This window comes from Rhynchophorus ferrugineus, unplaced genomic scaffold (genome assembly GCF_030347505.1).
Source record: "Rhynchophorus ferrugineus isolate W39M unplaced genomic scaffold, kcgeb_rfMv2 rfM2, whole genome shotgun sequence".
In the NCBI taxonomy this organism is placed as follows: Eukaryota; Metazoa; Arthropoda; class Insecta; order Coleoptera; family Curculionidae; genus Rhynchophorus; species Rhynchophorus ferrugineus.
In genome coordinates this window covers 50,562,580-50,589,407 of record NW_027472581.1, presented here as the reverse complement: position 1 = coordinate 50,589,407, position 26,828 = coordinate 50,562,580, and the positions used below count along the sequence as shown (strand labels likewise).

Sequence of the window (26,828 nt, the reverse complement as noted above, 5' to 3'; positions counted from 1 at the left end):
AGAACATCTCCGGAATTACTCCAGTTCGCAGAAATCTTAACGAGGGAGACGAAAAACACATACACGCGCGCACAAACTCTGTCAATCTCTACACCCATTACGGCGAAATATTTTTAACAACATACATATAAATACATCGCCTAGTGATCGGCTGGTTAAAGTAATAGTGGGGGTAACGTGGTATCAACTCAAACTGTATGTATATATTTACTGATTGGATGAGATCACTTGAGTTGCTGAAGAATCTACGAAGAAGAACATTACCGCAAAACCGACTGGAAGGAAACGGTACGTACCGTAACTTTTATTTATTTGTTCATGGCTTGTGTTTGGGCAAAAGCTCTATTTTTGGCTTATATTGGTTTGACATTTATTAGTGACAATTTAAAAAGAAACATTTCTAGTGGAAATTATTATAGTGAACTGTGAAAATATATAGTGAATTTCTGTTTATACATTTTAAAAATATATATTTGGTTTATAAACCTTTTATATCGGTATAGTATCGGTAATTTTTCACAATACATGTACTTATTTTCTTTTGTTTCGATCAGCATTAAGTTTGTAAAAAACGTTAAAAAATAACATTTCTATACTATAAAGCATAACATTTTTATTCTATACTACTATTATAAAGATATTCCTTTATTGCATTTTTCCAAATAGGATCCTATAACATTTTAACACAATATAAACAAATTATAAATATCAATCAATAAAATAAAATTGTCTTTTTTTGTTGAATCCAACAAGAAAAAAAGTAAAAATGCTTTCAAAACATTTAACTTAATATTGTTTAATTTGCATAACTACATATCAAATACCACAACAATTAAAACACAACAAAACGATATTCAGTCACGTTAATTTGGCATTTGGTTAGTTATTAATTTTAAAAAATAATAGCAAACAAAAAGGAATCTATTAGTATTTTATTAATTAGAAGTTTTAAAATCGTACCTGACAAAAACAACAAGCAAAATTGTATTAATATTCTCATCACTTTCTATGGCACTACACAACTATTTATATCAAATAACAGAACTATAATTAATTAATAATGAAAATGTATGTACTTTGTAATAAATAATTCCATGATAGCAAAGATCCATTCAGTATTTTTAATGCTGAGAGATATATATCTTCAAAATAAAGTCGTGTTGTACATTACACTTCGAATAGATTTTAATAAAAAAAGAGCTTTTTATTAGATGTTTGAATAAGAATATTTGGTCGAGCAAGACAAATGGTTTGAACGGTTTGAATGAATGTGTGATTTCATAAATTCCCAATATATATGAGGATAATTTTACACGGAATTCTAGAAAAATAGTATAAATTAATATAAATATATTGTAATTTTATTGAATTATATTATATGCAAATTTTTCACAAAAAAAAGAAGTGTTGCAATGGTTCATCGCATCATCCTTCTCTAATATTAATGTTAAGTATATGTAAAAGAATAAATATCATATATATTTACCTTATAACACCATGTCCACTTTTGACCTATGACGAAAGTTTTGTCAAAAAATAAGCGATAACTCAGTCCGCCTCATAAATTGAATGGGTTAATTTTTTATCAGACGACAATGCTATTTCGAAATATTTTGATGACCAAGCCAATCTGTGTTTTCAAAAGGATGAAAAAAAAATTTTAATCCACGTGGGTTATGTTTGTTAGTTTCGACTGCAAACAACCAAACATTATCACCGAAGACCAAAACAAAATTTCAAGCTAAAATTGTGCGATGAAACAACACTAATTCTGTATATCGACGATAACAGTGCCTGCCATTTAGATTAATTTTGAAAAATAAAATTAAATGAATGCAATTTTTCTATTAGTCAAAAAGACTTAGGAATAAAGGATTATGCAAAAAAAAAGCTGAGTACTGATTATTTTACATTTCACCGTGCATAATAATTGATGAATAAAAATTGATTATTTAATAGACATTTGATAATTTGGTTTCTTTACGAACTTGAGACATTTTTGCTCTCAGGAAATCACAGCCACATTTAACATAAGTAGTCTCAAAACAATTAAATACGACGCGTTCAACATTCTGAATAATACAGCGTTATAAAATAAACCACATAAAAATATAACTACAAAAATAACCACCATGAATGAAAATGTAGAATGTCTTGAGATCTAACACTATATAGCATAAATATTTTAATTGGCAATATACTGGTTCCTTAAAAAAATAATATTTTGTTTTTCATTTATTATTAAAAGTTTACAAACTAACCGTTCAACAAAAATCTGTAATTCACACACTGCAAACAGTTTTATTTCTCTCTAGATGATATATTTTTATAAAATATTTTCACGAAGGAAAAGAGCATTGTTTACATATTGTACAGCCTGTGTCAAGCTTAAAAACACCTCGTTAACATACAAGCTATTAAATATTGGAAAAATGATGTAAGAAATTCTCACGAAAAACCTTGAAACAATTTCTCAACAAATTTACAAGAAGTGATTCACATATTGTCGGAGTCTTTTTAGGTAAATATTCGAATTATTATAAATTATGCTGATAATTTGTCAAGATCATTGTATCAAGTATGGTATTTAATTTCACAAGATTGTTTACAGAACATTATTGTTCTTAAGCAGAATAATCTTCTGGTTTCATCATAGAAGATACATAGAAGTAAAAAGGTATAGAGATGGACAGATAAACAGGATATCCCAGAAAAAGGTATCCAAAATATATTTAACTCTCTTACCATGGCGTCATCGTGCTGAAATGACTTGCATTATATTCATATTTTAAACGCTCTGGATATTTTTGTTTTATATTTGGTTTTATTTATGGTTATATCACTAGATTTTACAACATTGTTACAATTAATGGTATTTTTTGTCCTTAATTCACATACTTTATACTGTTATTACTATCACAATAGCTCAGTCAGAATATAATAAACACGTCGTTTTTTAGTCTGTGAGAGAAAACACCGATAGTTATTTCTACTAAATTTTTCATATAATGATTGTTGCAAAGTCAAATTATTTTTACATTCCATTCAAACACATGATAACAAGTTAATTCCAGCGATACCATCTTTTAAAATTAAAATCCGGCTGGATATGATTATACATTTTCGTTTGTGATCCATATGAGAAAAGTTCAAAATCTGACAAAAAACCATTCCGGTCACGCCAGTAACCAGTCTAGATAAGACCAGATATCCGGTCTAGGTCAGTCTCCAAGTTGGTTACTCGCCAGTCAGTAGACTTCAAGGATCGTGGTACGGAGCCCACGTTAAGCAGTAGATACAATCGAGATAAACCTCTAGCTAGTAAAATGGAGACTTAATATGACAAAAAATTAAAGATATTTTTGACGTAATAGAAATATTATTTATAATTATGTTCTAAATTACTATTTATATTAATATTTATTATTATCATTTTTTCTGAAAGCTTGAACACAAAAAGTTCCTCAGTTTCGGAACATTTTAGTTTAGTTAAACTAAAAATCTGTTATGTCCTCGGACAAATCAATAGAATATTAATTATTAATGTTACTATTAGTTGATCAAGAAATCAGGAGGTATCCAAAATTCATTTCCTAATTAGAAGCACTTGAAAGTTATCTATTTTCTTTGTAGTTAAAGTTATCTAAAAAAGCATTTATATAACTTTATGTCTATGAACACATGGATCTCAGTCATGCCAACCTCTTAGATATTTTACAAACATAAAGTACATCCATGCCCTGGTAGGATTCGAACCCGCGATTGTCGCAGCAGTCGCTTTGACCACTGAGGCTAGCAAGTAGGCTGCTTTCAACTTTGATTGCGTACCGCATTTAACTGAAAACCATTAGGCCTATACATTAGTTTAAAAGAATGTTTTTTTTTAATTTAATTTTTTAATGAAGCTTTATTGTGAAAAATCGGTACAATGTATTTTATTCAAAGTATTGTCCATTCACAGCCTACTTTTCCGGTCATTCAGACAATTTACGAAATCCATCTCGAAAGAACGATGTATCTTTTGAGAGTATCCACGAATCGACCCATTTTTTGGTATCTTCATAAGAAATCAAGCACAACAAGCGGAACAAGTAGTAATCAGAAGGAGCAAGATATGGAGAATACGGCGAGTGGGCTAGCACTTCAAATTTTAATGTTTCCTAGTGTGTTTTTACAATATATAGTCGAATACTGCCATGCTGAAGAATAACATTGCTTGTGTTTTTACTCGTATTCCGGTGGTTTTTCACCCAGAGCTCAACAAAAACGCATATAGTCGGTAGCGATATTCTTTGATGCTTCCTTCCAGTAATGCCTTCAAATCCTCGAATAATCGAAACGTCCAGAAATCTTCGGTCTCAAAATCATCACTTTTAATACGTCTAAACAAGTATTTACCTGTTGAAATTCATGGAGTATGGTTGCCATAAGCTTCATACATCATTCAATGACCTTCAGTCGCCGTTTTCTTCATATTGAAGTAAAACTTCATGCAAATGCGATTTATTCACTGAACATTCAATGGACTGAAACAATTTCTTGTTCACACTTCGACGAAATTACGCATACTGAAAAATGAAGCCTGTGAGACCCCAACATGAAATTAGCCTGAACAAAACAGTAATAAAGGAACTATAAATAAACAATAATGCAGATATATAAACATAAACAATCAAGCAACATTCAAAGCGTATTAATTAAATATATAAAAACTAGTAATAAAAATCTTTTACAGGTTAAAGATGAAACCGATAGTATTCCTGGCGGCGGCCTTACTGGCCGTTTCCGCTACACCCCAGGGCTACTACCACCAGGAGTATAATTACAAAACCTCGTCGTCATCATATAAAAACAACGAATTACAGCACCAAACGGATGACAGGGGTTACTATAGCAAATCGGGTGATCTCGAAGGCCGAACAAAACCGAAAATAAAGTCCGATAGCGAACATTCCGAATATATCAATCCTAAAATTGGAGGAGAGGGTAAGTTATGGCTTGCAAAACGAATTATTGTTTAAATTAATATTTCACGACCAAAAACTCTATCGAAAAAGATACCGAATCAGTAACAATATGAAACCGTTAATATTATAGTTGCAATTTAGCTGAGCTATGGTAACACGAATTACGAATGCATTTATCAAGTACATCAAAAAAAATTAATATACTGAAATTATACATTTAAGAATAATTAGCAATTGTTAGAATATTAATACATGTGGTTTCATATCTTGAACCAAAAAGCTCTCTGAGGTTGTAGAATAAGCTTCACTTGAATCGTGAGAAATTTTAATTACGACCACGACAATTATATAATTAGCACGTATCACTGTTTTCTGGTGACTCGAGTCCAGAAATGCTGCGATAACCTTGAACCTATAGACGGTGATATTAGCGATAACCCCGTGGGCAACTTAAAAATAGGAATGTGGGTTAGATAAAGCTGTTTTTCTCGATGATGCCAAGCATGTTCTCTATCTCTTTTAATCGGAATGAAATGTACTGAACCCACGTTCCTGTTTTCCATTTTTGTTAAAATTTAAGGATTTCACTCATTAAATTTATGGTTACTTATTAAACATCCAGTATAATTTATCCAGTAATAATTGTTCATTCGTTATTCAAAAGTAATTAAAATATTAAATTAAAATCTATTGCAGATAATTATGGTGGAAACGCCGATTTGGCATCCCAGAGAGGTCAATTAACAAGCGGCTATGATTTAACCGCTGGTTTAGGAAGTTCTTCCAACGGCTACCAAGTAGGATCATATGGACAAAACAGCTACTCACATGGAGCAGCCGACTCATACGCACAGCGCGGTTCTTATGAAAACTCTTACAGTCAAGGATCGAGTACAAGTCAGAACAGTTACGGTACAACGGCACTCAGAAATGTAGCCTCTCGCCTTCAGAACGATTTGCAACAGCAAATCAGATCGGCCTTACAGGCTCGTCAATCCCAATATCATATTAACGTATCCGAACTGGAAGAGGAACTCAGAAGAAATCTAACTGCTAAACTTCAACACCTTCTTCAAGAGCAGTACGGATATCAAACCATCAGAGGAGGTCAGTCTTATTCCTTAGTAGGAGGACATGTGCAAAGCCGTCCCAACTACAAGCAACAGGACCTGGTCCAATTGCAGGAACATATCGAGAACTCCTTGTTGCAAGAACTCAGACAAGAGTCTCAAAAGTAATAATATCATTATAAAACAGAACTGCGTATTCATTGTTCGTTGCAGATATTCCCCACAACCGGCTTACAATCCGAACTACGAAGATTACGAAAGAGTATCCGATAGGCCAGTATACCACAATCCGAATACCATTCCCACGGAGAGACCATACCCCGGTTATCCAGGTGTTAAGACATCCTATCCTACTAGGGATAGGTACCAACAACCTTATCAGACTCAAGATCAATACCACCAAACTCAAAGTAGCTATAACAGGTAAAATAGAAAAGACAAATAATCTCGTCGAAATATCTTAATATGATATTAATTTTTTTGATAGAGGGACTAGTATTCGTTACACACCAGTACCTAATCCTCTTTCCATCACGACTATCGTCTCCAATGTTCAACGGGAGTTGGATAATAAATTGAACTATTTGCTGGATGACACCGAAACAAAGTACTTCAGCGAAAATTCCGCTTATTCTACCAGCAACTTAGACTCTGTATTGGAATACCTAAGACAAGAATTAAAGAACAATCTGAGCACCGCTATCGATCAAGAGATTAGATCTCAGTATGGTACACAGGTACAGAGAGACGGGTACACTTACAGTGTAGGAACAGCAGGGCAAACTAGTCAACAACACAACTACAAAGAAGACGATTTGGAGAATCTTAGGCGACAAGTCGAAACAAACCTGTTAAACAAGCTAAACAGAGATTTTGAAGCTGCTAGACAAAGGTCAATACTTATAAATATTATACTTATTAATATTATATTTATTAATTTTATTAAAATAAATATAAACTTCAAAATAACAAACTATTAGTGACACAATTACATACGTCAAATATTCTCCGTCACAGCTCATATTTGTTTCAGATGGGTGATCACTAAACAACAACAGCAGCAACACCGTTATGTCAATAATGGCCAAAGTTATGATACTGATTACTATGGAAGTACACAGCAAAGCAAAGCTACTAACAATGGATACGGCGTCTTGGTCGCTGGATCCCAAACCGGTTATGAAGCATCAAGACAAGGTTATGGTACATCGGGTAGCAATGCCCAAATAGCAAACCTACAAAGTCAACTACAGAACGAACTCGGCCGTCAGATCCAGACCGCCATTAGCAAGCAATACTCCAACGTGCACACCGCCGGATATGGTTCGGCTTCCTTCGATGAAGTTTACCAAAGACTTTATGAAGAGATGCAACGAAATTTGACCAGGCAAATGCAAGAATTTTTGCAGGACAGCAGGCAATCGTCATCAAGCTACGGTGTAAGCGACTCCCAACTGGCTAATCTTAAGAGCCAGTTACAGAGCAGCTTGGCTTCTCAACTGCAGCAAGGTCTAAGGCAGTCTTACAGTGCCTCTGCTTCATACAGTGCAAGTTCGAGCGGAAGCAGTAGCAGTTCCTCAATGGGAAGCGGCTCAGGCTATTCAGGACAATATAGAGTCGCTAGAGGTTTGTCTCCACAATTGGTAAATATGAAATACGCAAATATTAATTTTCAGGTTACGAAAGCGACAACTGCTGCGGCTATGGTAGTAGGAAGAAGCGAAGCTACGGAGGCTACCGTAACAGACCCTTGGGGCTATCTACTTATGGAGGAACCGGAGGCAGCCATGGTTATGGAGGTGAGGAAGCCGAAAACTGGCTCCATTTAGCTTAATCAACAATCATAGCTTACACTTTACTGCCTCACTTAGTACCATTAAAACTCTTCACTCCTATTTTGTATATCATTACAATTTATGCAAATAAACTATACACTTCTGCCTCTTCTACTTATTTACCATCATTTAACACTAACGCACACAACACACGCTTCCTTTTTCTATTCCTCACTAGTTCAAGAAAATTACACACGCAGGATTCTAACAAAACGAAGTACCATATTCAACTTTAGAGGAAGAGGAATTCAGATGTACTGTAGTATTTTGGAACCATCAGTCTAAAACTATAGTTACAATTATATTATGACTTAAGAAACAATACTTACGTAATTAGTCTTTTACGTGATATATATAAAATAAAAAAATAAATGTACTAAATAAAAATACTTTACGCACGTAAAGTATTGTTAATATTATTGTTATATTAGACAGATAGATATTTTCCGATCTGATATAATGCTGTATATAATAATAAAATGATACTATATCATGCGTTAATTCAAAATAAAATTTAAATTATCAATGACAGGCACATTCACCAAAAAATCGTTAACACTAATCGAAATATCATTAATAATAACATCAAACTATCGCTTTGTGACCCTACTCACAAATGTTATATTATCTAGCAAACTAAATATTTCATATCGACAGGTTATCAACCACAAAGTAGTGCATATGCCTCTGCCTCCAGTTTTGCTACTGCATCCAGTGCCTCAAGTGATTCAGAATTAAATCAGCAAGTTGAACCATTGCATCCACAGCAATTCGTTGGGCAAGCAATGGACGATTCAGATGACACACAGCAACACATGGTCGGTCAAGAAGAAATGGGCCAGGAAGAATTGGATTTAGGGCAAATCGAAGATTCTAGTGAAGGAAGAAACCCGATTAATACAAATTTCGGAGGTTTTACCAGCTTCCAAGTGGGCCACCAACAAAAACCAACCCATAGTTATGCAGGAGCTGTTAGCGGGCAACAACAAACACGTCCTCAAAACAAACCAGACGTGCAGATCACCAACTTCGAATTACCGGATGAAAGTTGGCCGAACTTACAAACAGGATCTCAAATCCAGAGACATCCTTCCCAACCACAAAGAGGAGACCAACCACCATCTGTGGGACAATATCCCAACGAAGGGCTCATAACAAACGAACCTGAAGGATACGGACCTGTACAATCAACAAAACCATTTGCAATTCCTCTATACACTGGAGTATTGAGGCCTATAACGACGCTCAAGGTAACCGCTAACCAACAACTAATCATCGAAGATATTCAAGAATCACTAACGACCAATATTGAGACGCTATTAAACGAGCGCGTTTCAGGTGGTAAAAAAACCACACAGGTTTACAGACAACTATTAGAGGAACTGCAAAACATACTAGGAAATCATTGCAAGGAACGTCTAAAGAATGTCAGTCGAACTGAATATGGCACTATCGAGGAATATCTGCAATACAATCTCTACCAGAAATTGGTTTATGAATTGCTACAACGAGGATTCACTAAAGATATATTAGAACTGTCCACGGGTCGCCCAGTTAGACCTTTTCCAAGACCAGGAGAAAATTACGACTTTATACAAGGAGAAATAAACTCCGGAATAAATCAGTATGCGCCCAGGCCATATCCTAACGCTCCTCCATTCTCCAATCCCAAACAAGAACAAGACTGGTTAATTGACCAACTCAGAAAAGCTACTACGGTAAAACCACTCACCGAGTCGATCACTGGACCCATTACAAACAATTACCAACAACCAACACTGAACTTTGTCGAAAAGTACATACCCGGTTTGACCGCCAGCCAGTTTGAAGCGGTACGCACTCTAGACGTGGAGTTGCATGTGTATATCATCGAATTGTTGAATAAACAAGTGCGGCTTATTGAAAAACAACATTTACAACCCCAAGAGGCTTACGAAACGGTACTGCGAGACCTGGAAGAAATAATTGAGGAAGTTATCGGGGGTACCATAAAGGGAAACAAGCCTGAGTTAATCAGATTCAATCAACTCATCAAAAATAAACTTCCAAGGAAATACTTACTTCAACTGGAGGAATATCTAAGCATGACACTGAATGATTCAGTCACAAAACATCTGAAAGAATTATACGATATCAAGATAGTGGAATACCATCCAGCATCCTATGAATCATTGCAAAATCAAATCTCAGACCTAACAGTCGATCAGTACCAAATCCTTAGACAACTGGATGTTGAACTGCAAAAGGAAATCTTGAAACTGCTCAATAAACAAACTAATTTGGCCAAGCAACAAAATCGATCTCCCCAAGAAGCCTTTACTACCATATTGCACAATTTGGAAGAGGAAATTGAAGTGTGGATACAAGATACCCTAACAGGTACCAAGAGTGAATTGCAAAGATTCTCAGGACCAGTTAGAAATAAACTAACACCCAAACAGCAACTGGAACTGAAAGAGTACTTGAACAACGCTTTAACGGGATCAGTAACCGAGCAATTGAGCGCCATTTACAATGTACCAGTTCCTAAACCTGAGGTGCCAACTTGGTACCAAGCGCCAGACTATGGAACTGTGAAAGTGCATGTGTCCGACTTAACTATGAATGATTACGCTCAGCTTCGGGACTTGGATTTGCAATTGCAAACATTAATCAGAGATTTAGTCGACAAACAGGTTAAACTAGCCCAGCAACAGCATTTGTCTCCTGAAACTACTTATAGCTTAGTTCTTCACACACTCGAGGCCGAAATTGAAACTATCGTCTCAGACACTTTGAGCGGATCCAATCCTAAGTTACAAAGATACGTTTTACCACTAACGAACAAGCTCAATACAAAACAACAGCAGGCATTAAACAAATATCTGAATACGCTTCTGTCCAATTCTGTGGCTGATCAGTTGACGACGGAATACAGCCTCAAGGCTCCGAAACCGCAAGTAGTACCTGAATGGTACGAAGCTCCAGAATATGGAAAAGTCCAGGTGTCCGACCTTACTTTAAATGAATATGATCAGATTAAAAGCCTAGACGTGGAACTTCAAAAACACATCAAAGACCTGGTCGATAAAGAAGTTAAGTTGCTTCAGAATCAACAACTGACGCCTGATACGATTTACACCAGCGTACTTCATACTTTAGAAGCCGAAATTGAAACACTGATATCTGAATCATTTAGTGGTTCCCAATCAGATGTGGAGCAATACGTTTTACCGTTGAAAACCATTTTGAGTAAAAATCAACAGCAAGAGCTGAAAAAATACCTCAACATAGTTCTGGAGGAATCAGTCGAGCAACAATTAACTAAAGTATATAAAATTGAAGCTCCAAAACCACAAGTAACACCTTCGTGGTACCAAGCACCAACATATGATACCATTAAAGACCATGTATCAGATCTCACTCCCAATGACTATGATCAAATTAAAAGCTTGGATGTAGAACTACAGAAACAAATTAGAGATCTAGTAGACAAGGAAGTCAAACAACTTCAGAAGCAACACTTAACGCCCGACGCAATATATATCAGCGTTCTTCATACCCTGGAAGCTGAAATCGAAACTCTCACCACCGACTCCTTGAGTGGCACTAAACCCGATGTACAGCGATACGCTTGGCCACTGAAGAAAAAATTTAACATTAAGCAACAACAACAACTAAAAGAATACTTGAACAACATCTTAGAAGAATCTGTCACAGAACAACTAACTAAAGTACACAAGATTGAAGCTCCTAAACCCCAGGTAATACCCTCTTGGTACCAAGCCCCAACATACGATATCGTTAAAGTTCAGGTATCTGACCTGACTCCGAATGATTACGACGAAATTAAAAGTTTAGATGTGGAGTTGCAAAAGCTCGTTAGAGATTTGGTCGATAAACAAGTGAAGCTGCTTCAAAATCAACATAAAACTACAGACACAATTTATACCAGCGTACTTCATACCCTCGAGGCTGAAATTGAATCACTCATTGCTGACTCCATTAGTGGTTCTAGACCCGAAGTACAGAGATATGTTTTGCCGCTTAAAAGAAAACTTACGCCGAAACAAGAACAAGAACTTAAAAAATACTTCAAAGCGGTTTTGGACGAATCGGTAACCGAGCAACTAACAAAAGTGCATAAAATTGAAGCCCCGAAACCTCAGGTCATACCTTCCTGGTACGAAGCGCCCACATACGAAACAGTCAAGGTAGAGATCTCTGACTTAACCCTAGACGAATACAGCCAATTGCAAAAGCTAGATGTAGAATTGCAGAAACTAGTTAGAGACCTGGTCGAAAAGCAAGTAACATTAGTTCAACAGCAACAATCTCCTGACGCCTACAATATCGTCCTCCATACTTTAGAAAACGAAATTGAGAATCTCATCCGTGAAACTCTGAAAGGCTCCAGACCCGATCTACAAAATTATGCAGGGCCATTGAAAAATAATCTAACTAAGAAGCAACAACAACAAATAAAACAATATTTTAGCAATATACTGATCGACTCGGTAGAAAAACAACTTGTGGAGGTTTACCATATCGAAGAACCAACCACTTCTAAATTTCCATCGTCCGAATCGCTTCAAACAAAGATTCCGGACCTAACACAAGAGGAATATCAACTTGTTAAAAAATTGAACATTCAACTACAGAAATACATTGACACAATTACGGATAAACATGTGAAACTCGCAAAAGAACAGAATAAGTCGCCCCAAGAAGCCTATGTGACGGTTCTTCACATATTGGAAGCTGAAATTGAAACAATAGTAAAAGATGCATTACAAGGTCAGGTGACAGAACTCCTGCCCTATACTAGACCTATCAAGTCTAAACTAAGCAGAAAACAAATACAGCGGCTAAACGATTACCTAAACAGTGCTCTAACTGAATCAGTGAGTTCGCAACTACGTGAAATTTACCAAACTGCTCAACCAACCAATCCCGCACCAACCTCCACATACCAAACTCCACCATATAGCTCTCTTAAGAAACAAATACCACACTTGAGCTATTCACAATACGAAATCATAAAACAATTAGACACTGAACTACAAGAATATCTCAACGCATTAGTGCAAAGACAGATTAAACTGGCTCAAGAACAGTATGTATCGGATGAAGAAACATATATAACAGTCCTTCATACATTAGAGGAGGAAATTGACAGATTAGTTGGAGGTACATTGAATGGTCACAGACCAGAACTATTAAAATTCCATTCGTTGATCAAAAACAAGTTAAGCCGAAACCAGATCCAACCTTTAAGAAAATATCTAGAAGCTGTTTTAACAAACTCAGTTAAGGAGCAACTAGATAACCTTTACGTTAGTGGCGAAACAACTCCTTCAAGACCATCGAAACCATCAATACCGTCAGTTCCTTACGTACCATCAAATCCAACAACACCACTTCAGCCATCCGTTCCTTCGGTACCTTCATACACATCAGAACCGGTACACCAAATTCCAACATACGAATCCCTGCAAAATCAAATTCCTGACTTGACAACGAATCAATATGAAACCGTTAAGGAACTGGACACCGAACTTCAAGATCACATCAACGACTTGATCCAAAAACAAATTAAACTGGCTCAACAACAGCATACATCGCCAGAAGATGCGTATGTTACTGTCCTGCACACTTTAGAGGCGGAGATAGAAAATCTAGTTCAAGGTAGTTTTGGAAGCAATAAACCCGAGTATAAAAAATATGCTACATTAATCAGGGACAAGTTCAATAAGGCTCAACACCAGCAACTGAAGGAATATCTTAGCATTTCTTTATCTCAAACAGTCACTCAGTATTTGCGACAAGTTTACGTTAACGTGGTTCCTCAAAACGTTTTACCTATTTACGCAACGCCAGAGTACGAGTTATTACAGGAAGAAATTGGTGATTTGACACTCCCTCAATATGAAAGCGTTAAAGAGCTTAATGTAAATCTCCAAGAGTACTTAAACGACATCATCCAAAAACAAGTGCAACTTGTACAAAAACAAAGCCTGTCACCAGAAGAGTCTTATAAAATCATATTAACGACCCTCGAGTCAGAAATCGAAACCTTGGTACCAGGTACAATTCAAGGAAACAGACCCGAACTGCAAGCATTTTCTAATTTAGTTAAACATAAAAAATTAAGTAATAAACAACTGCAACAACTGCAAGAATACCTTACAATTACCTTGAAGCTCACCGTTAAAAGACATCTTTTAAGAATATACAACTTGACGGAACAAACAACTTATATTTACAAACCTCAATACAAGGTTATACGGGTAAAACTAGAAAATATTACCACAGCTCAGTATAATATCATCAAGAAACTGGAAGAGGAATTTTCGCAAATAGTCCAACACGCCATAAACAACGAGGACTTGTCAGAACACGGTGATTTGAGCTCCTATGACAAATATCAAATATTATCAAAAAAAATAGAAAATGATTTGCACAAAAACCTTACAGACTTTATTATGGGCACCCAAGAACCTGGCCTCAGTAAATATTCGGAATTAGTCGACCGAAATTTCGAAAAGAGCAAAATTCCCGATGTCGAAAAGTATATAGAAATTAGACTAATCAAGAAAATAAGAGATGCATTAACACAAAAATATAACGTGGGTTCTTTCACATCAGGCGCAGCAGTTAATTCGGCGTATCAATATCAGACCAATAAACAAATCACAACCAAATATGGCAATGTTCAACAGATCAATCAAGATTCTGAACAAACACAAGAGCTTAAACCTGTCGTTTATCAACATGCGACAGTAGTTAAATCGGCTCCTCAAACGCACCACTTTAGTAATAGTGAAGCTGACGATGTAGAAGTCTTTTCACCATCTAGCGAACCACCTCAAACGACCACAGAAGCTAGTGGCTGGTGGTCAAGTTTTGGTAATAAAGTAAAATCAATTAAACAAAAAATTGTAGGATAAAACCATTTTTATATGTACTGTAACAATTAGATTTAAACTAAGTTTAAAAATAAAGTGTGTATAATGATAATCATATTTTTAATTTCTATAATATTTAATTATAAATTATTATGGATCATAGAAAAAAGTATTAAAATATCAAGATCAATAATATGAAACTTGAATATAAACAAATATCATTAGAAATACACTAACAGCACATTATTAAAATATATTTTTCAGCATTAATGATATAATAAATAATACATAATCAATAAATTATCAAATTTTGCTTATAAATGATTATTGTTATTACATACCTCAGGAAGATTGTTGAAGAATCTTATAAAACTGCGCTGCTGGACGATATCTTCATAAAAAATGATATTAACTTTTTTAAATAAAAACATGTCTACAAAATTACCTAGATTTAATGCAGCACAGATTTCCTTTTCACCCATTATTAGCTTTTAATAAAATCTATAACTTTAAGTTGAACGTTCAGGATGTAAACAATTCAAAGTTTGTAGGTTATAAAACAAAATACCGGGGTTTTCTTCTTTTCAAAAGTGGATAAAAGAAACACGATACGTTAAAAAGAATTATTGGAAAGTAGGGATGCCGACCGCAGAGAGAAATATCGATATTTTACAAAATATCGATATATGATTTTCGATATTAAAAAAAATATATAACAATACTTTTTAAAATTATTGATATGTCTTCACTTTAACCCTAATTTTTCACGCAAAATTCTTTTGATGGTGGAGAACAGAAATCTTGAAACAAAAATTTGGCACTGGGGAGTATTAAACAAAACCCTGGGTATATCTATATATGTAAGTAATATGCATAGAGTATATTACTCTAAGGTAAAATGTAGGTAATATGCTATTATATTATATATATATATATATATATATATATATATATATATATATATATATATATATATATATATACATATATATATATATATATATATATATATATATATATATATATATATATATATATATATGAGGAGAATATATATTCTCCTCATATTTTACAAAGAAAAGTAAAAAAATCACATGATCATCTGCCACCTAAGCATCATTTACACTATCAAGTTGCAACCGATAGTGGGGATTGCAAAAAAATCCCGCGGCATATTAATAGGGAAATATTAATGGTAAGTTTAACCAGAGGTTGAATGAAATTATCTTTTATTGACGTTACTCGTAATTTCCAAAATATTGATTCAACTGCACATTTGATGTACAAATATGAATTATCTAAAATACTGCATTATATCAGCATCCCTAACAGTGGTTCAAGCCCTCTTTTGAAAATCAATTGATTAGTAATATAATTTTGTTTTAAATTAAAGATATCCATCAAATAATCTAATGTATTAAAAGTGAAAATTAAATATAAAAAAACACACCAACACAACATTTAATATTTGAATTTATCCTAGTGTGCAATAAGGGCAGAAAGGTAAAATAGATAATAGATAGTAATAGATTTATAGTTAATAAGTTGTACAGAAAATATAATTTTATATTATTTCTTAGAATAACATTATACTATACATAACATATGTCTAATAAGAATAATCAGCAATCTTAAAGATATAAATCTTATTTTTATCATCCATAACAAAAAATGTACTAAAATCTCCTGAATGTGATAGGTAAACAGGTTTAGCATGAAATCTTAAGCAAGATAATAAACATCCATCCTTATAGGGCTTCCTATTACACCAATAATTGTAATCCATAACAAGTGTCGTAGGTGTATCAAAATGACTTAACAATTCAAATCTAAAAGATATTCCAAAGTTATTTAGCCAGAATATATCATTATTTAAATACCCAAATGCTTCAGATGGACCAGCAAACAATTCTAAACTCCATATAGCCACAACAGAGCTTAAACTTATTAATATTAAGTTTATATTAGGTGAGAACAGCAGGTGATCCACAGAGTCAGTGTGATACTGTGGTAGAAAATGTTCTTTACGTTCACTAACATCCCATATCTAGAATTGGAAAGTAATTAATAAAATGATTTGATTTGCATAATAAAAATGGATAAATTTACTAATATTTTGCCATCATTAAAACCTGCTGCAACAAACACACCGTCGTGGGAAATTGCACAGGATATAGCTTCACTTTCAATTTTCCAAGAATCCATCAATGTGGCTTCCCTCTCTGTAATACAGACCAGGTCCAAAAATGAATTACCATTTCGGGACGCTGCTAACACTAAACAACCCTTTGAGGCACAAAATGACATTGCACTTATTCTGAAGTTTAAGTGACTGTAACCCTTAATTTTGACCATTCCTCTATTTCTACTCTTTAAGTCCAGCGTAAAAATATTACAGTACTGGTCAATTAAAAATAAATTGGATCTCATATAAAATACTGAGGGATTCTTAAACAGATGAACTGGAGGATTGAAACGTTCAAGAATAGCGTGAGATTCAAAACCACTATGGATTGATAAGTACTCGTCACAAATCGCAATTACTAGTCCAAGGAATTTAGCAGTGTTGCAATTCGAGTTCATATCCCAGTCTCTTGAGGTATTCATGTTATCGACAAGATATGAGTCTGTCATTTCAATACAGTCGACAAAGCGAATGGGACCTCTGTTATCTATAGAATTGAGCATATAATAAATTCTCTCCTTAATACTAAATACCCAAATCTGTCCATTTTCCAGACCATAAACCACATAATCACCACAAGAAAAGCACATACAGGTAATCTGCAAATAACAAATAATTATACCATTTGTTATACTGCCAAAATGCTTATCTTACTTCTGAGTTTATTGTATCCGTTTCAGAAATAAGGGAAAGACCTCTATAGATCCTTATCTTGTTATCAGACGACACCAATAATACATATACTTGATTATCTTTCCAATGCACTTGAGACGTCCTTAAAAAGGTATTCGAATTACCACCTTTAAAACTATCAGAACATATTGAATACTGTTGCAACATCTTTCTATCTGAACTGATTAACATAATCTGGCCGGTATTATTCTCTTTACAGGATGTGTCCAACGAACGAATGTGCCTAAACAAAAAACCACTTAAAACATCTTATAATAACTAAGTAGTTTAAGAATAAAATATATGGTAGAAACTGGGATATTAAGGATTATTTAACATTAATTATATTATTATCAGTAGGCACAGTTAAATCCAAAATATATCTTAATCAATCATTAATACGAAAATTATTGACATCACAAAAGAAACACAATTAACGTTGAAAATTAACCATTGCAAAACTTATTTTGTTGGGTTCCTTCATAAAGCTATCAAAAACAAACAGATAAATTCATATTTATTTAAAAAATATATATCTATCTATACATATATATCTCTAAGATCGTTAACCTAATGCTATATTATGTAGTATTAAAATTATTTACTCTTAATAATCATAATTTTAAACTAGGTGATTGTTGCCCTTCATAAACATATTAAAATTGTCACCTAACCGCGGTGATCGTATGACTCGTAAAATATTTGTCTATAGAGAAAAAGATGTTCTACTGCAGTACTAGAAACAATAATATAATGTGTGTATGTGATGTGTATGAGATCTTCAACTTTTAATTCCATAAGCTTGTTGCTTTCCAAACCTTGCTGCTCTACACTAACTTCTGATGAAGAGCCAAAATAGAGAGAATAGAGATCGGAGGAAATATTGTCTGAATTGAAAAAATTGTACCAATATTTAAGAAACGAGTTAGTAAACCTTGTAAAAACTATCGTGCCATAAGTCTCCTATGGCGGAAAAGTATATATGAAAATCATACAAATAAAAATTCACTGAGCTGGCGAAAAAACAAATTCAGGTCGGCAGGTAGGATTTAGTCCAAATAGAGGTTTGGAAGCTAAACATGTTCCATAATCATGAGAATAATAAGTGATTTATCAAATTCATTTGAGATCAGAGCCAAGGAGATGTATATCTATGACGGATCGCCTGCTATTGTCAATATTACTACAGGAAAAGAAAAACTATTACTACTGCTGCAGTAATAGTCGAAGCCGAAAGTCGAATAGGTTAAACCACAAGAATGTTTGCTTCTCTAAAATGCTGTATATGGAAGAAAGGAAATATTACAATCGAGTCTTCAATAAACCATTCAAATATTTTTATATTACATAATAAGACAAAACAAGTAATAAAATGACCAAAAATTAAAAAATGTACTTACCCTTCAATTTTAAATTCTGTAACAGTTTCTCTTTTGATAGTGTCCCAGATATAGATAGCGCCAATATCAGTGTTCAACAGCAGATACTTCGAATCTTTGGTTAGAACACTACTAACATAACGCTTGGCCTTCAAAGCGCTCTTGAATTTGTATAACTGTTTATTGCTCGAGTCCGAAAAATTCAGATTCCACGCGTGTATACACCCTGAACTAACAGACAACATATGCTGCTTTGAGTAGAAAAAGTCGATTACATTATCATCATTAAACAACGTCATAGAACTTCCATCATAAGAAGAATTGTCCCCAATGCTGATACCACGAATCTCGATTAAAATATCATAGCTGAAAATTAATTTTTTGCGGGTGAGACATACGCAAGTCAATTCACTACTGACGACCAAAGGCTTTAAGACTATCATGCCCGTCCTTATATCATAAATTGTGCAGCATCCTTGACTCGATCCAGTAACTATATAAGGCCATTTGGAAAATTCCTCATAAAATGCAGCAGTGACCAATTCGTCGTCTTCTAATTTGAACGTCTTCTTTGGCCAATAGGTTTGGCTGTTTTCAGGGCAAAAAAAATCTTTCCAATTGGACTGTTTAATTTGTGGTATGTCTGTATGAAATAAAATAAAAATTATAATAACAACACTCGATAAGTATTCGGAGTGACACATACACTATTAAAATTGTCAGATACATATAATTTCTGAATAGAAACCACAGGAAAGTGAACAAAACATAATATATAATTTGCTAGTTCTGCCCGTGCGCCTTTCGATAATCTATATTAAGTTGTACTGACTTATTTATTTCATATATTCGTTTATGAAAGTTTTATACTCATAAAAAATAACAAAACACTAGTATTTTATCAGTAACGGCGAGATTAAAAAATTAAACAAAATTAGCAGCATAAGGTATTTTTAAAGCTCACATAACAGCACAGTATATAAAATGTAACTAATTACCTCTTCTATCTAATTCTTTTGTAGAATATGTTATGTTTTGTGAATATGACATGTATATATCAATACTAGTTAAATATCAATCAATTAGTTTAATTTAGTAAATTAATTAGTAAGAATATGGAATGATTACTGGGACTATTGTGCATGTTTGGAGCAACAACTGCAAGATTCCGAATGTACAAGGAATATTTAGGATGAATGTGGTGCGAAAAAATGTAAAAAATGTAGTATATAATATAGAGTGTAAAGAAAATACGTCAATACGATGTGAACATACATAATTGAAGATACCGATACTATTACTTCGATATTTAAATATACTATATTTGACATACACATCATTTCGTTTCTTTTAGTTTTATTAATGTTTTCAATGCCTCAGACTAACCCGTGGCCCAAAAGCAACAGTTGTTTCAGAAAATAAAACTGTTAAGTAAAAAAAGCATCAAAAAGTTAAAGACGTTGAAATAGATGTACCTCTCCTAACGAAGATTATGTTAATTATTAAAATTAAGAATTTCCATTAAGAAATATTTTACTTAGATCGGAGACTTAATGAATGATGTACTAATAACTACTCACATGAAAGAGCACCTTCAGTACATGGTTTAATACTTAACGGTAGTTTCCAAATCATCAACCCATCGTCGCTTATTGACAAGAAATACTTTTTATCGGGACTAACAACCAGTTTTTTCACCGACGATGAATGTCCCGAAAATGTGCAGATCTCTTTATTTTGCAACCCATAAAATAACTGCAAAATCATCAATCATTAAACATACGTGTATTTTTGTTATGTCTCGATATATATATAGATTAGATGTATTTGTGGTAACCGTTGTTGTTATTTGGAATTTAAACAAATCATGAATAGTTATATTGAATGACATACTCGAATACGCTGCACTAATGTTTCAAAAATAAATCAGCAAATAGTTCATGCCATGTAAAGTAGGTAAAGCCAAGTATTTTTTCTCGTCTTTTTATATGTATTTTCTAGATAAGAATAATTTTTCCTTAAAAAAAACCTAAAGCATGTTCAAGGCGTACCTTTATAGATCCCTGACAACAACCAACTAAAATATAATTTAAAGTTGTAAAAGCTGCACAACTAATATCTTCAGACATGCGAATTTCTTCATAGTCCTTCAGCTCTTCATCAAATGGAGTTCTAAAAGTTTCGTTAAGAAATTCAACAAATGAAAATTAATGTCAAATACACTGCTAGGAAAAAATGTGTATTTCTTATAAAAATTGTATTTCAATTTTAACTTGCGATAATAATTTTTAACATTTGGTTAATAAGAAATTTCTTTGTGTCTAATGCTATTCAACACTTAAATAAAAGTTCGAAGATTTATAGACCTCGGCAACCTTTTAACACTCCATGAGTTACTAATCAGCTATATAACAATTATCCAACGCATCTGTCTTAAACACCACAGGCGTACTGTAGTGTGCAGTCTGAAAGCTGTTTAAGAAATAATTTTAGCTCAAAGCTGCCCAACTGGTTATAATTGCCATATGTGACTTCTGAATCGTTAATCCGACCCGATTGTCAAAAGAATAAAGATGTTAAAACAATTAATAGAAGAATTATTCTCCGGTAGTTGTCATCTATCTTAACTATCTCCTTTCTTCGACATTCGAGCTATTATCGATTTTTTTCATGCTGTAGTATTACCTTCTATAGCCAAATATTACTTAAATATGAAGGTTACGAACGATCAACGGTATCTCGGTTAATAAAGCCATTAGATTTGTCAATAGGTATAAACTGCAAACTAAACAAAACATACAGGGCACAAATAGGCCAATACTAAGTATAATTTCAGTCATGACCAATAGCATATTTCCATATCCAATATATAAACTAATTACCCCAAAACAGATTAATGATAATTAAATCCAAGATATAACTAACAAAATAACTATAATAAAATCTAACTATAACTCTTATGGTGTAAAATTATGCGTCGTTTCACTGGTCACTTTAAACTCAAACAAATCTAAACGAATTTAAAATCCAGCTCCTGATTCTATGGTAAGGTTATGGATAATATAGCTTAAGCAGGATGGATTCAAATACAAATATTTTCTCTGAATTGTGCTTAGGACGGTACAAATTGTAATTAGAGGAAAATAATATGAAAATTAAAATTAATACTGAATTGTCATTTTTGCTTTTTTTCAGTTGCATAAATAACTAATGTATACTCTATTTCATTGCAACAACCACAAATATGTTCATCATCATTAGTTAATTTAATGAAAAAGGTGTTACTTCAGCCATGGACTACACAAGACACTTCATAATTACAAATTTCGTAATAATATAGAAATAATGAATGATATTTTTGCATAGCAGTGTATAGATATAAATGTAATACTCAATAAATTAATAGATATTCAAGTAACTTACAAAAATTTAAAAAGTAAGCGATTATTTGTTCTTTCTATTGGCAAGCTTGGCCAGTTTTGTGCACGATCTTGAAAAACATACTGAATAATATCAATATTTGGAAAATTGTATAAGATAGAACCAAATTTATTGATCAAATCTTTCAACAACGTAAATCTTCTAGATTGCAATACAAGAACATCATGGTCAAACTGAAACAAATTACTAATTAAATTAGCTGAAAATAAAATAAACAATACAAAAACTGATTATACCATATTTGTGTAGAATCGTTGAAAAGTATCCATATCATTTAGAACATTGTATTTACCCGCCTTTTTCAGATATGCCTCCAAAAATAACAAATCTGTATAGATAGAAAATGCATCAAGATGTGATTGAGCCAGATGATACCCAAGAAAGCAAAAACTGTAGTTATCATCTGGAAGCAATTGAAAGTCTCCACGAGTCAATCTATGGTACCCTGCAATCAACTGCCGATTAATTATTTGAAGTTGGTCCTTGAATTCGCTTTTTAAGTAATATGCTAGCACTTTGTGGATGGCGTAAACATATTTTCCATTCTTCTCACAGTAGGACTGAACTATGAGTGAATTTTCACAAAAAGTACTCATAATGTTTCTAACATTTAACTCTGGCAAGTTCCATAAGATCTGTAACACCGTCAACGGTATATTAACGTCAATGGGAAATATAGCCAAATCATAAAATTTTGATATTAGATTTTCAAGTGATAGTTGACGAATGGATGTTTTCAGTCTTCTGTAAATATCACTTAAAAGTGTGCTTTGATGGTCCAACCTACAAATAATATTAATTATAACATTAAAACATACAAAAAGATAAAGTTAATTTGTACAATATATTAATGCATGTCGGGTCTGCCATAGATAGATTGTATTATGATATTATCCCCAAATGATTTAAGCAGAATGTACAATCTTTGGCAGTTCTTAAAGCCTTTTATATGTTATGTTATGTACTGTACTGCACAATCTACAAGCTCCTTTATATACATTGCGGCATTGCCATGTAAAACGCGATGCCTTGTCTTACTGAAACGCTATGTAGTTATTATCATTCTATACGAAAAGATAAGGAAAAAATATGCTTCATGATCTTTTCTACCGCCGACCTAAAATTAGCACCAAACAGTAATTTTTTGTGGATGCATTGCCATCTGATAAACCCCCTTATTCTTGTAGTTGTTCAATTAAAATTGGAATCATCCTCCAAATACTCAATTAAGCATTTCTTTAATTCTAGGTGTTGGCTAATTGTTTACCAAACTGAACATCATGAATTACATATATAAACAAACATAACACAAAATGGATACAACATTTGAACTTCTAAGAATAACAGATTATATTTTGGATTTGGATCAATTGTGTAACTTGCCATAGTTATTTGCTATCAAGGACCAACAAAATAACATTACAATACTGATTGAATTATATATATTAGGTTCGCTAATCATACCTAAACAAGTCTTACTATTAGGGTAGAGTGTTTTCTAACATTTTTATATCAACATTAAAACATAAAAAAATAACAGATCAGCAGTAATCTTTTGACAAAGGTGTGTGAACTTAGTTAAGATATTAAAAAAACTGTTCAAAATAAAACAAGGCACTTACATGTAATCACCAGTTAATAATTTGTCTTGAATATTGAGCCATAAATCTCTGTCATTTTTAGAATGTCTGTTTTTCCACAAATATTGGCATATCATATTAATAACCACGGGATGACCATTACAAGAATTATAAATATGTAAGGCTTCTTCTTCAAATATTTCATTAGTACTGAGAGATCTCTTAAACATCTTAAGCACATCTTTCCATAGAAAACCTTTATCTACCTTAAAACGCCGAAAATAATCAAAGGTTTAAGTATTATCTCTCTATTAGAAGACTAACTTCTATATGATCGTCACATTCCTTTATAATATCCTTAAGTTGTGTGGTTATCACTCTCTTCCATCCTAAGTTAAATACATGTATTATATCTTTATCATTAACATTATCTAGTACCAATAAGGCATTCTTAAGATCTATAGAAGACTGGAACAGCTTTCTCAAATTATCTTTGGGGGATCCACAAGAGTTTGGCAAATTGAGTAACTCACAAATCCTTCTGTTGAGCCTGAAGATGCAATAATACATTTATTTATACTTTCATACTATAAAAAAATAAGAACTCTACTGACAAAAGTAAATTATCTTCTGGATTAATATTTTCAAAATTTATCCAAAATATTTGGTAATCAAAATGTTTTGCCAAGTGCTTATCTCGTAATGCTGCATTTACTAAACATGATTTTCCATATCCCACCATTCCATGAATTACCAATGATTCTCCAAGTTGTAAAGTTTCTAATGACCTTTTTAGCTTATTGGTCTACAATAAAATATATATTGCGATAATCCTTCCATGAATATTCCATATGAATATTTACTAAAAACTCCCTATTAACATAATAAAATGGTAACTTAGGGATACTTCCTTGCACAAGACATTTATTGAATTTGTAATCATCTTCAATAATTTCGTTAATATTTGGAAAATCACGCATTAATCTTTTATGAACAAGATCAATATACTGGGATCCCTTTTCAGCAATTTTGTTAAATATTACGTTCAGTTGTTGTTTTTTAGACTACAATGGAAAGAACTAGTCAAGTAGAAAGAATTAATTAAAAAATACAGTTACCAAAAAAGAAATATCACAGTACGCCTTCTTGTCGAGTACACCTAGCTGTATAGCAAAATCAATGAATTTACTTGTATCAATAACTGAAGCATAATGGGTAATTTCAGATATTGTAAAATCCGCCATTCTTTAAATTTATAGTAAGAATATTCCCTTTATTCAAATTAATTTTATGGCATAAAAATATTTTAAACACAAAATAGTGGTGCATTTATATACTCCTACATATTTTGTACACATTTAAAGAGAAAAAACCCGCTAGCCTACTAAATATACTATACGTTAAAATCATAACCTTACTAAATACCAGTACATAAAACAATTCTCTTCTTAACAAAACAATCAATTATATACACACATATTTACAATTAGCAAATTCATTTTCATACATACCAACTTGGTATATATCTTAATGAAATGAATATTATAAAATATAGATAAGGGAAAAGTTTTTATTTTTGTAAAACACTAAAGTTAAATACATTTTATTTTTACCAAATTGCAATTTTTATTTATTACAGCAACAAATCTTGTAAGTATTCTTCCATTTCATCTTCACGTGATTTTTCATTTTCAATTTTTTGGTGTTCCCACTTGTCAGTATTTTCTGGATTATCACAATTAGATGATGATGCATTTATCTCTTTAGCTGGGTCTAAATTAACATTCACTATCGGTTTAACATTATTTTTATTTTTTGGGATATCTCTTTTAGCAGTTTTCTTTATTCTCTTTACTTCACGTTTTTTGCTGTGATAATTCAATTTTGTTGAACATGGTGGACATAAGCCTGTGAAGATATATATGATTTACCAGTGAAATATTAATATATATATAAAAAAAACATACGCAACTTGACTAACGCATTTTTCTTTTCATTATGTTCCTCATAAGCAAAATTTACTTCCCATGTCCGAAGAGAATCTTTTTCTTTGCAATGCTTGTTGCCACATGTAAATTGTCCTCGGCCTACCACTACTTCCTGTTCAGTTCGCCAACGTAGTGCTATCTTGTTAAAATTGACATATGCACTGCTGCAAAATTAAAAATATATTTCTATGTAGGACTTACCTTATTATCTTTGAAAAAGCTCAAATCTGCAATAGCATATTCTTTAAATAATTTCTCATAATATTTTTTAGCAAACTGTTCCTCCCATGAACCAGGAATTTCATGATGTCTCCAAAGAAATTTATGATTTTCTTTAATGACGTGATAATCATTTCGATCTTTTGATGTGTCCCTTTTTAAAGATTTTATATCTTCTGATTTTCTTAAGATATACTCATTAACAATAAGTTTGTGCAATTCATAACAGTTGAGATATCTCATTTGACTTCTTAAATTCATTATTATACTTTACTAAAATTAATCCTAACAAAGATTACACTATAACAAAAAGAAACACTATAATTACGTATTTTTTTAAACAAAAATTAAATCTGATTAAACCCTCTTCTACGACTTCTTCTTTTTTTCTAATTGAAGGTTATCTTTTTCTATGGTTATCTCATTTTACTTACCACCCATAGAAAAAATTACCACCTCACCAGAGGACATAAAATCCCCTATACAGGGATATTGGTGTTTTAAAGAAACTGTATTTTGTGGCTTTTAATCGATTAACAAGTCAAGGAATTTAAATATATAATACAACTACAAAATTAATATATAGTTGCATGTTAATACTACTT

The 26,828-nt window shown here is 32.8% G+C and overlaps 4 protein-coding genes across 7 annotated transcripts in view; 1 reads left to right on the top strand and 3 right to left on the bottom strand.

Annotated features, from left to right (window-relative positions):
- The window catches only part of spel1 (DNA mismatch repair protein spel1), a 61,353-nt gene extending 45,976 nt beyond the window's left edge, over window positions 1-15,377 (bottom strand). The window contains exons 1-2 of one of the 2 annotated variants that reach the window (XM_076395928.1): window positions 15,205-15,377; window positions 15,101-15,150 (exon numbers count right to left, since the gene is read on the bottom strand). In XM_076395928.1, coding sequence (XP_076252043.1) covers window positions 15,101-15,150; window positions 15,205-15,241 — 87 coding nt within the window. In that variant the 5' untranslated portion in view covers window positions 15,242-15,377. The other variant, XM_076395927.1, reaches the window with a different exon arrangement.
- On the top strand, window positions 23-14,871 carry LOC143191136 (uncharacterized). Its single transcript, XM_076395926.1, has 8 exons — window positions 23-288; window positions 4,736-4,986; window positions 5,664-6,201; window positions 6,251-6,460; window positions 6,525-6,929; window positions 7,071-7,663; window positions 7,714-7,836; window positions 8,530-14,871. Exons 2-8 carry the CDS (start codon window positions 4,743-4,745, stop codon window positions 14,799-14,801), a joined length of 8,385 nt encoding a protein of 2,794 aa, XP_076252041.1. The 5' UTR covers window positions 23-288; window positions 4,736-4,742; the 3' UTR covers window positions 14,802-14,871.
- Window positions 15,378-16,275: 898 nt separating the features above from the next.
- Dark (Death-associated APAF1-related killer) lies at window positions 16,276-25,459 on the bottom strand. Of its 2 annotated transcripts, none has more exons than XM_076395919.1 (14): window positions 25,135-25,459; window positions 24,880-25,080; window positions 24,631-24,821; window positions 24,337-24,566; window positions 24,059-24,278; window positions 22,673-23,219; window positions 22,419-22,609; window positions 21,047-21,167; window positions 20,576-20,750; window positions 19,017-19,638; window positions 17,599-17,860; window positions 16,869-17,543; window positions 16,640-16,806; window positions 16,276-16,588 (listed from the first exon to the last, which is right to left on the bottom strand). In XM_076395919.1, the coding sequence occupies exons 1-14, from the start codon at window positions 25,258-25,260 to the stop codon at window positions 16,369-16,371; spliced, it is 3,948 nt and encodes a 1,315-aa protein (XP_076252034.1). In that variant the 5' UTR covers window positions 25,261-25,459; the 3' UTR covers window positions 16,276-16,368. The 2 variants fall into 2 exon arrangements, with proteins under 2 accessions (XP_076252034.1, XP_076252033.1); XM_076395918.1 differs by having other exon boundaries at window positions 24,059-24,282; window positions 24,341-24,566.
- A 105-nt stretch (window positions 25,460-25,564) lies between these two features.
- LOC143191135 (protein FRA10AC1 homolog) lies at window positions 25,565-26,774 on the bottom strand. 2 transcript variants are annotated; one of them, XM_076395924.1, is made up of 4 exons: window positions 26,658-26,774; window positions 26,206-26,523; window positions 25,984-26,143; window positions 25,565-25,924 (listed from the first exon to the last, which is right to left on the bottom strand). In XM_076395924.1, exons 2-4 carry the CDS (start codon window positions 26,482-26,484, stop codon window positions 25,650-25,652), a joined length of 714 nt encoding a protein of 237 aa, XP_076252039.1. In that variant the 5' UTR covers window positions 26,485-26,523; window positions 26,658-26,774; the 3' UTR covers window positions 25,565-25,649. The 2 variants fall into 2 exon arrangements, with proteins under 2 accessions (XP_076252039.1, XP_076252038.1); XM_076395923.1 differs by having other exon boundaries at window positions 26,206-26,496; window positions 26,552-26,671.
- Between the last annotated feature and the right edge of the window lie 54 nt (window positions 26,775-26,828).

Coding starts and splice junctions, on each gene's coding strand:
- LOC143191136 (XM_076395926.1), top strand. CDS start 4,743: ATGAAACCGATAGTATTCCTGGCGGCGGCCTTACTGGCCGTTTCCGCT. Junction 7,664..7,713: donor ACAATATAGAGTCGCTAGAG/GTTTGTCTCCAC, acceptor ATTAATTTTCAG/GTTACGAAAGCGACAACTGC. Junction 7,837..8,529: donor AGGCAGCCATGGTTATGGAG/GTGAGGAAGCCG, acceptor TCATATCGACAG/GTTATCAACCACAAAGTAGT.
- Dark (XM_076395919.1), bottom strand. CDS start 25,260: ATGGCGGATTTTACAATATCTGAAATTACCCATTATGCTTCAGTTATT. Junction 16,807..16,868: donor TTAATGATGGCAAAATATTA/GTAAATTTATCC, acceptor TTCCAATTCTAG/ATATGGGATGTTAGTGAACG. Junction 16,589..16,639: donor GGTCCATCTGAAGCATTTGG/GTATTTAAATAA, acceptor AATATCTTTTAG/ATTTGAATTGTTAAGTCATT.
- LOC143191135 (XM_076395924.1), bottom strand. CDS start 26,484: ATGAATTTAAGAAGTCAAATGAGATATCTCAACTGTTATGAATTGCAC. Junction 26,144..26,205: donor GCTTTTTCAAAGATAATAAG/GTAAGTCCTACA, acceptor AATTTTAACAAG/ATAGCACTACGTTGGCGAAC. Junction 25,925..25,983: donor AAATGCGTTAGTCAAGTTGC/GTATGTTTTTTT, acceptor ATATCTTCACAG/GCTTATGTCCACCATGTTCA.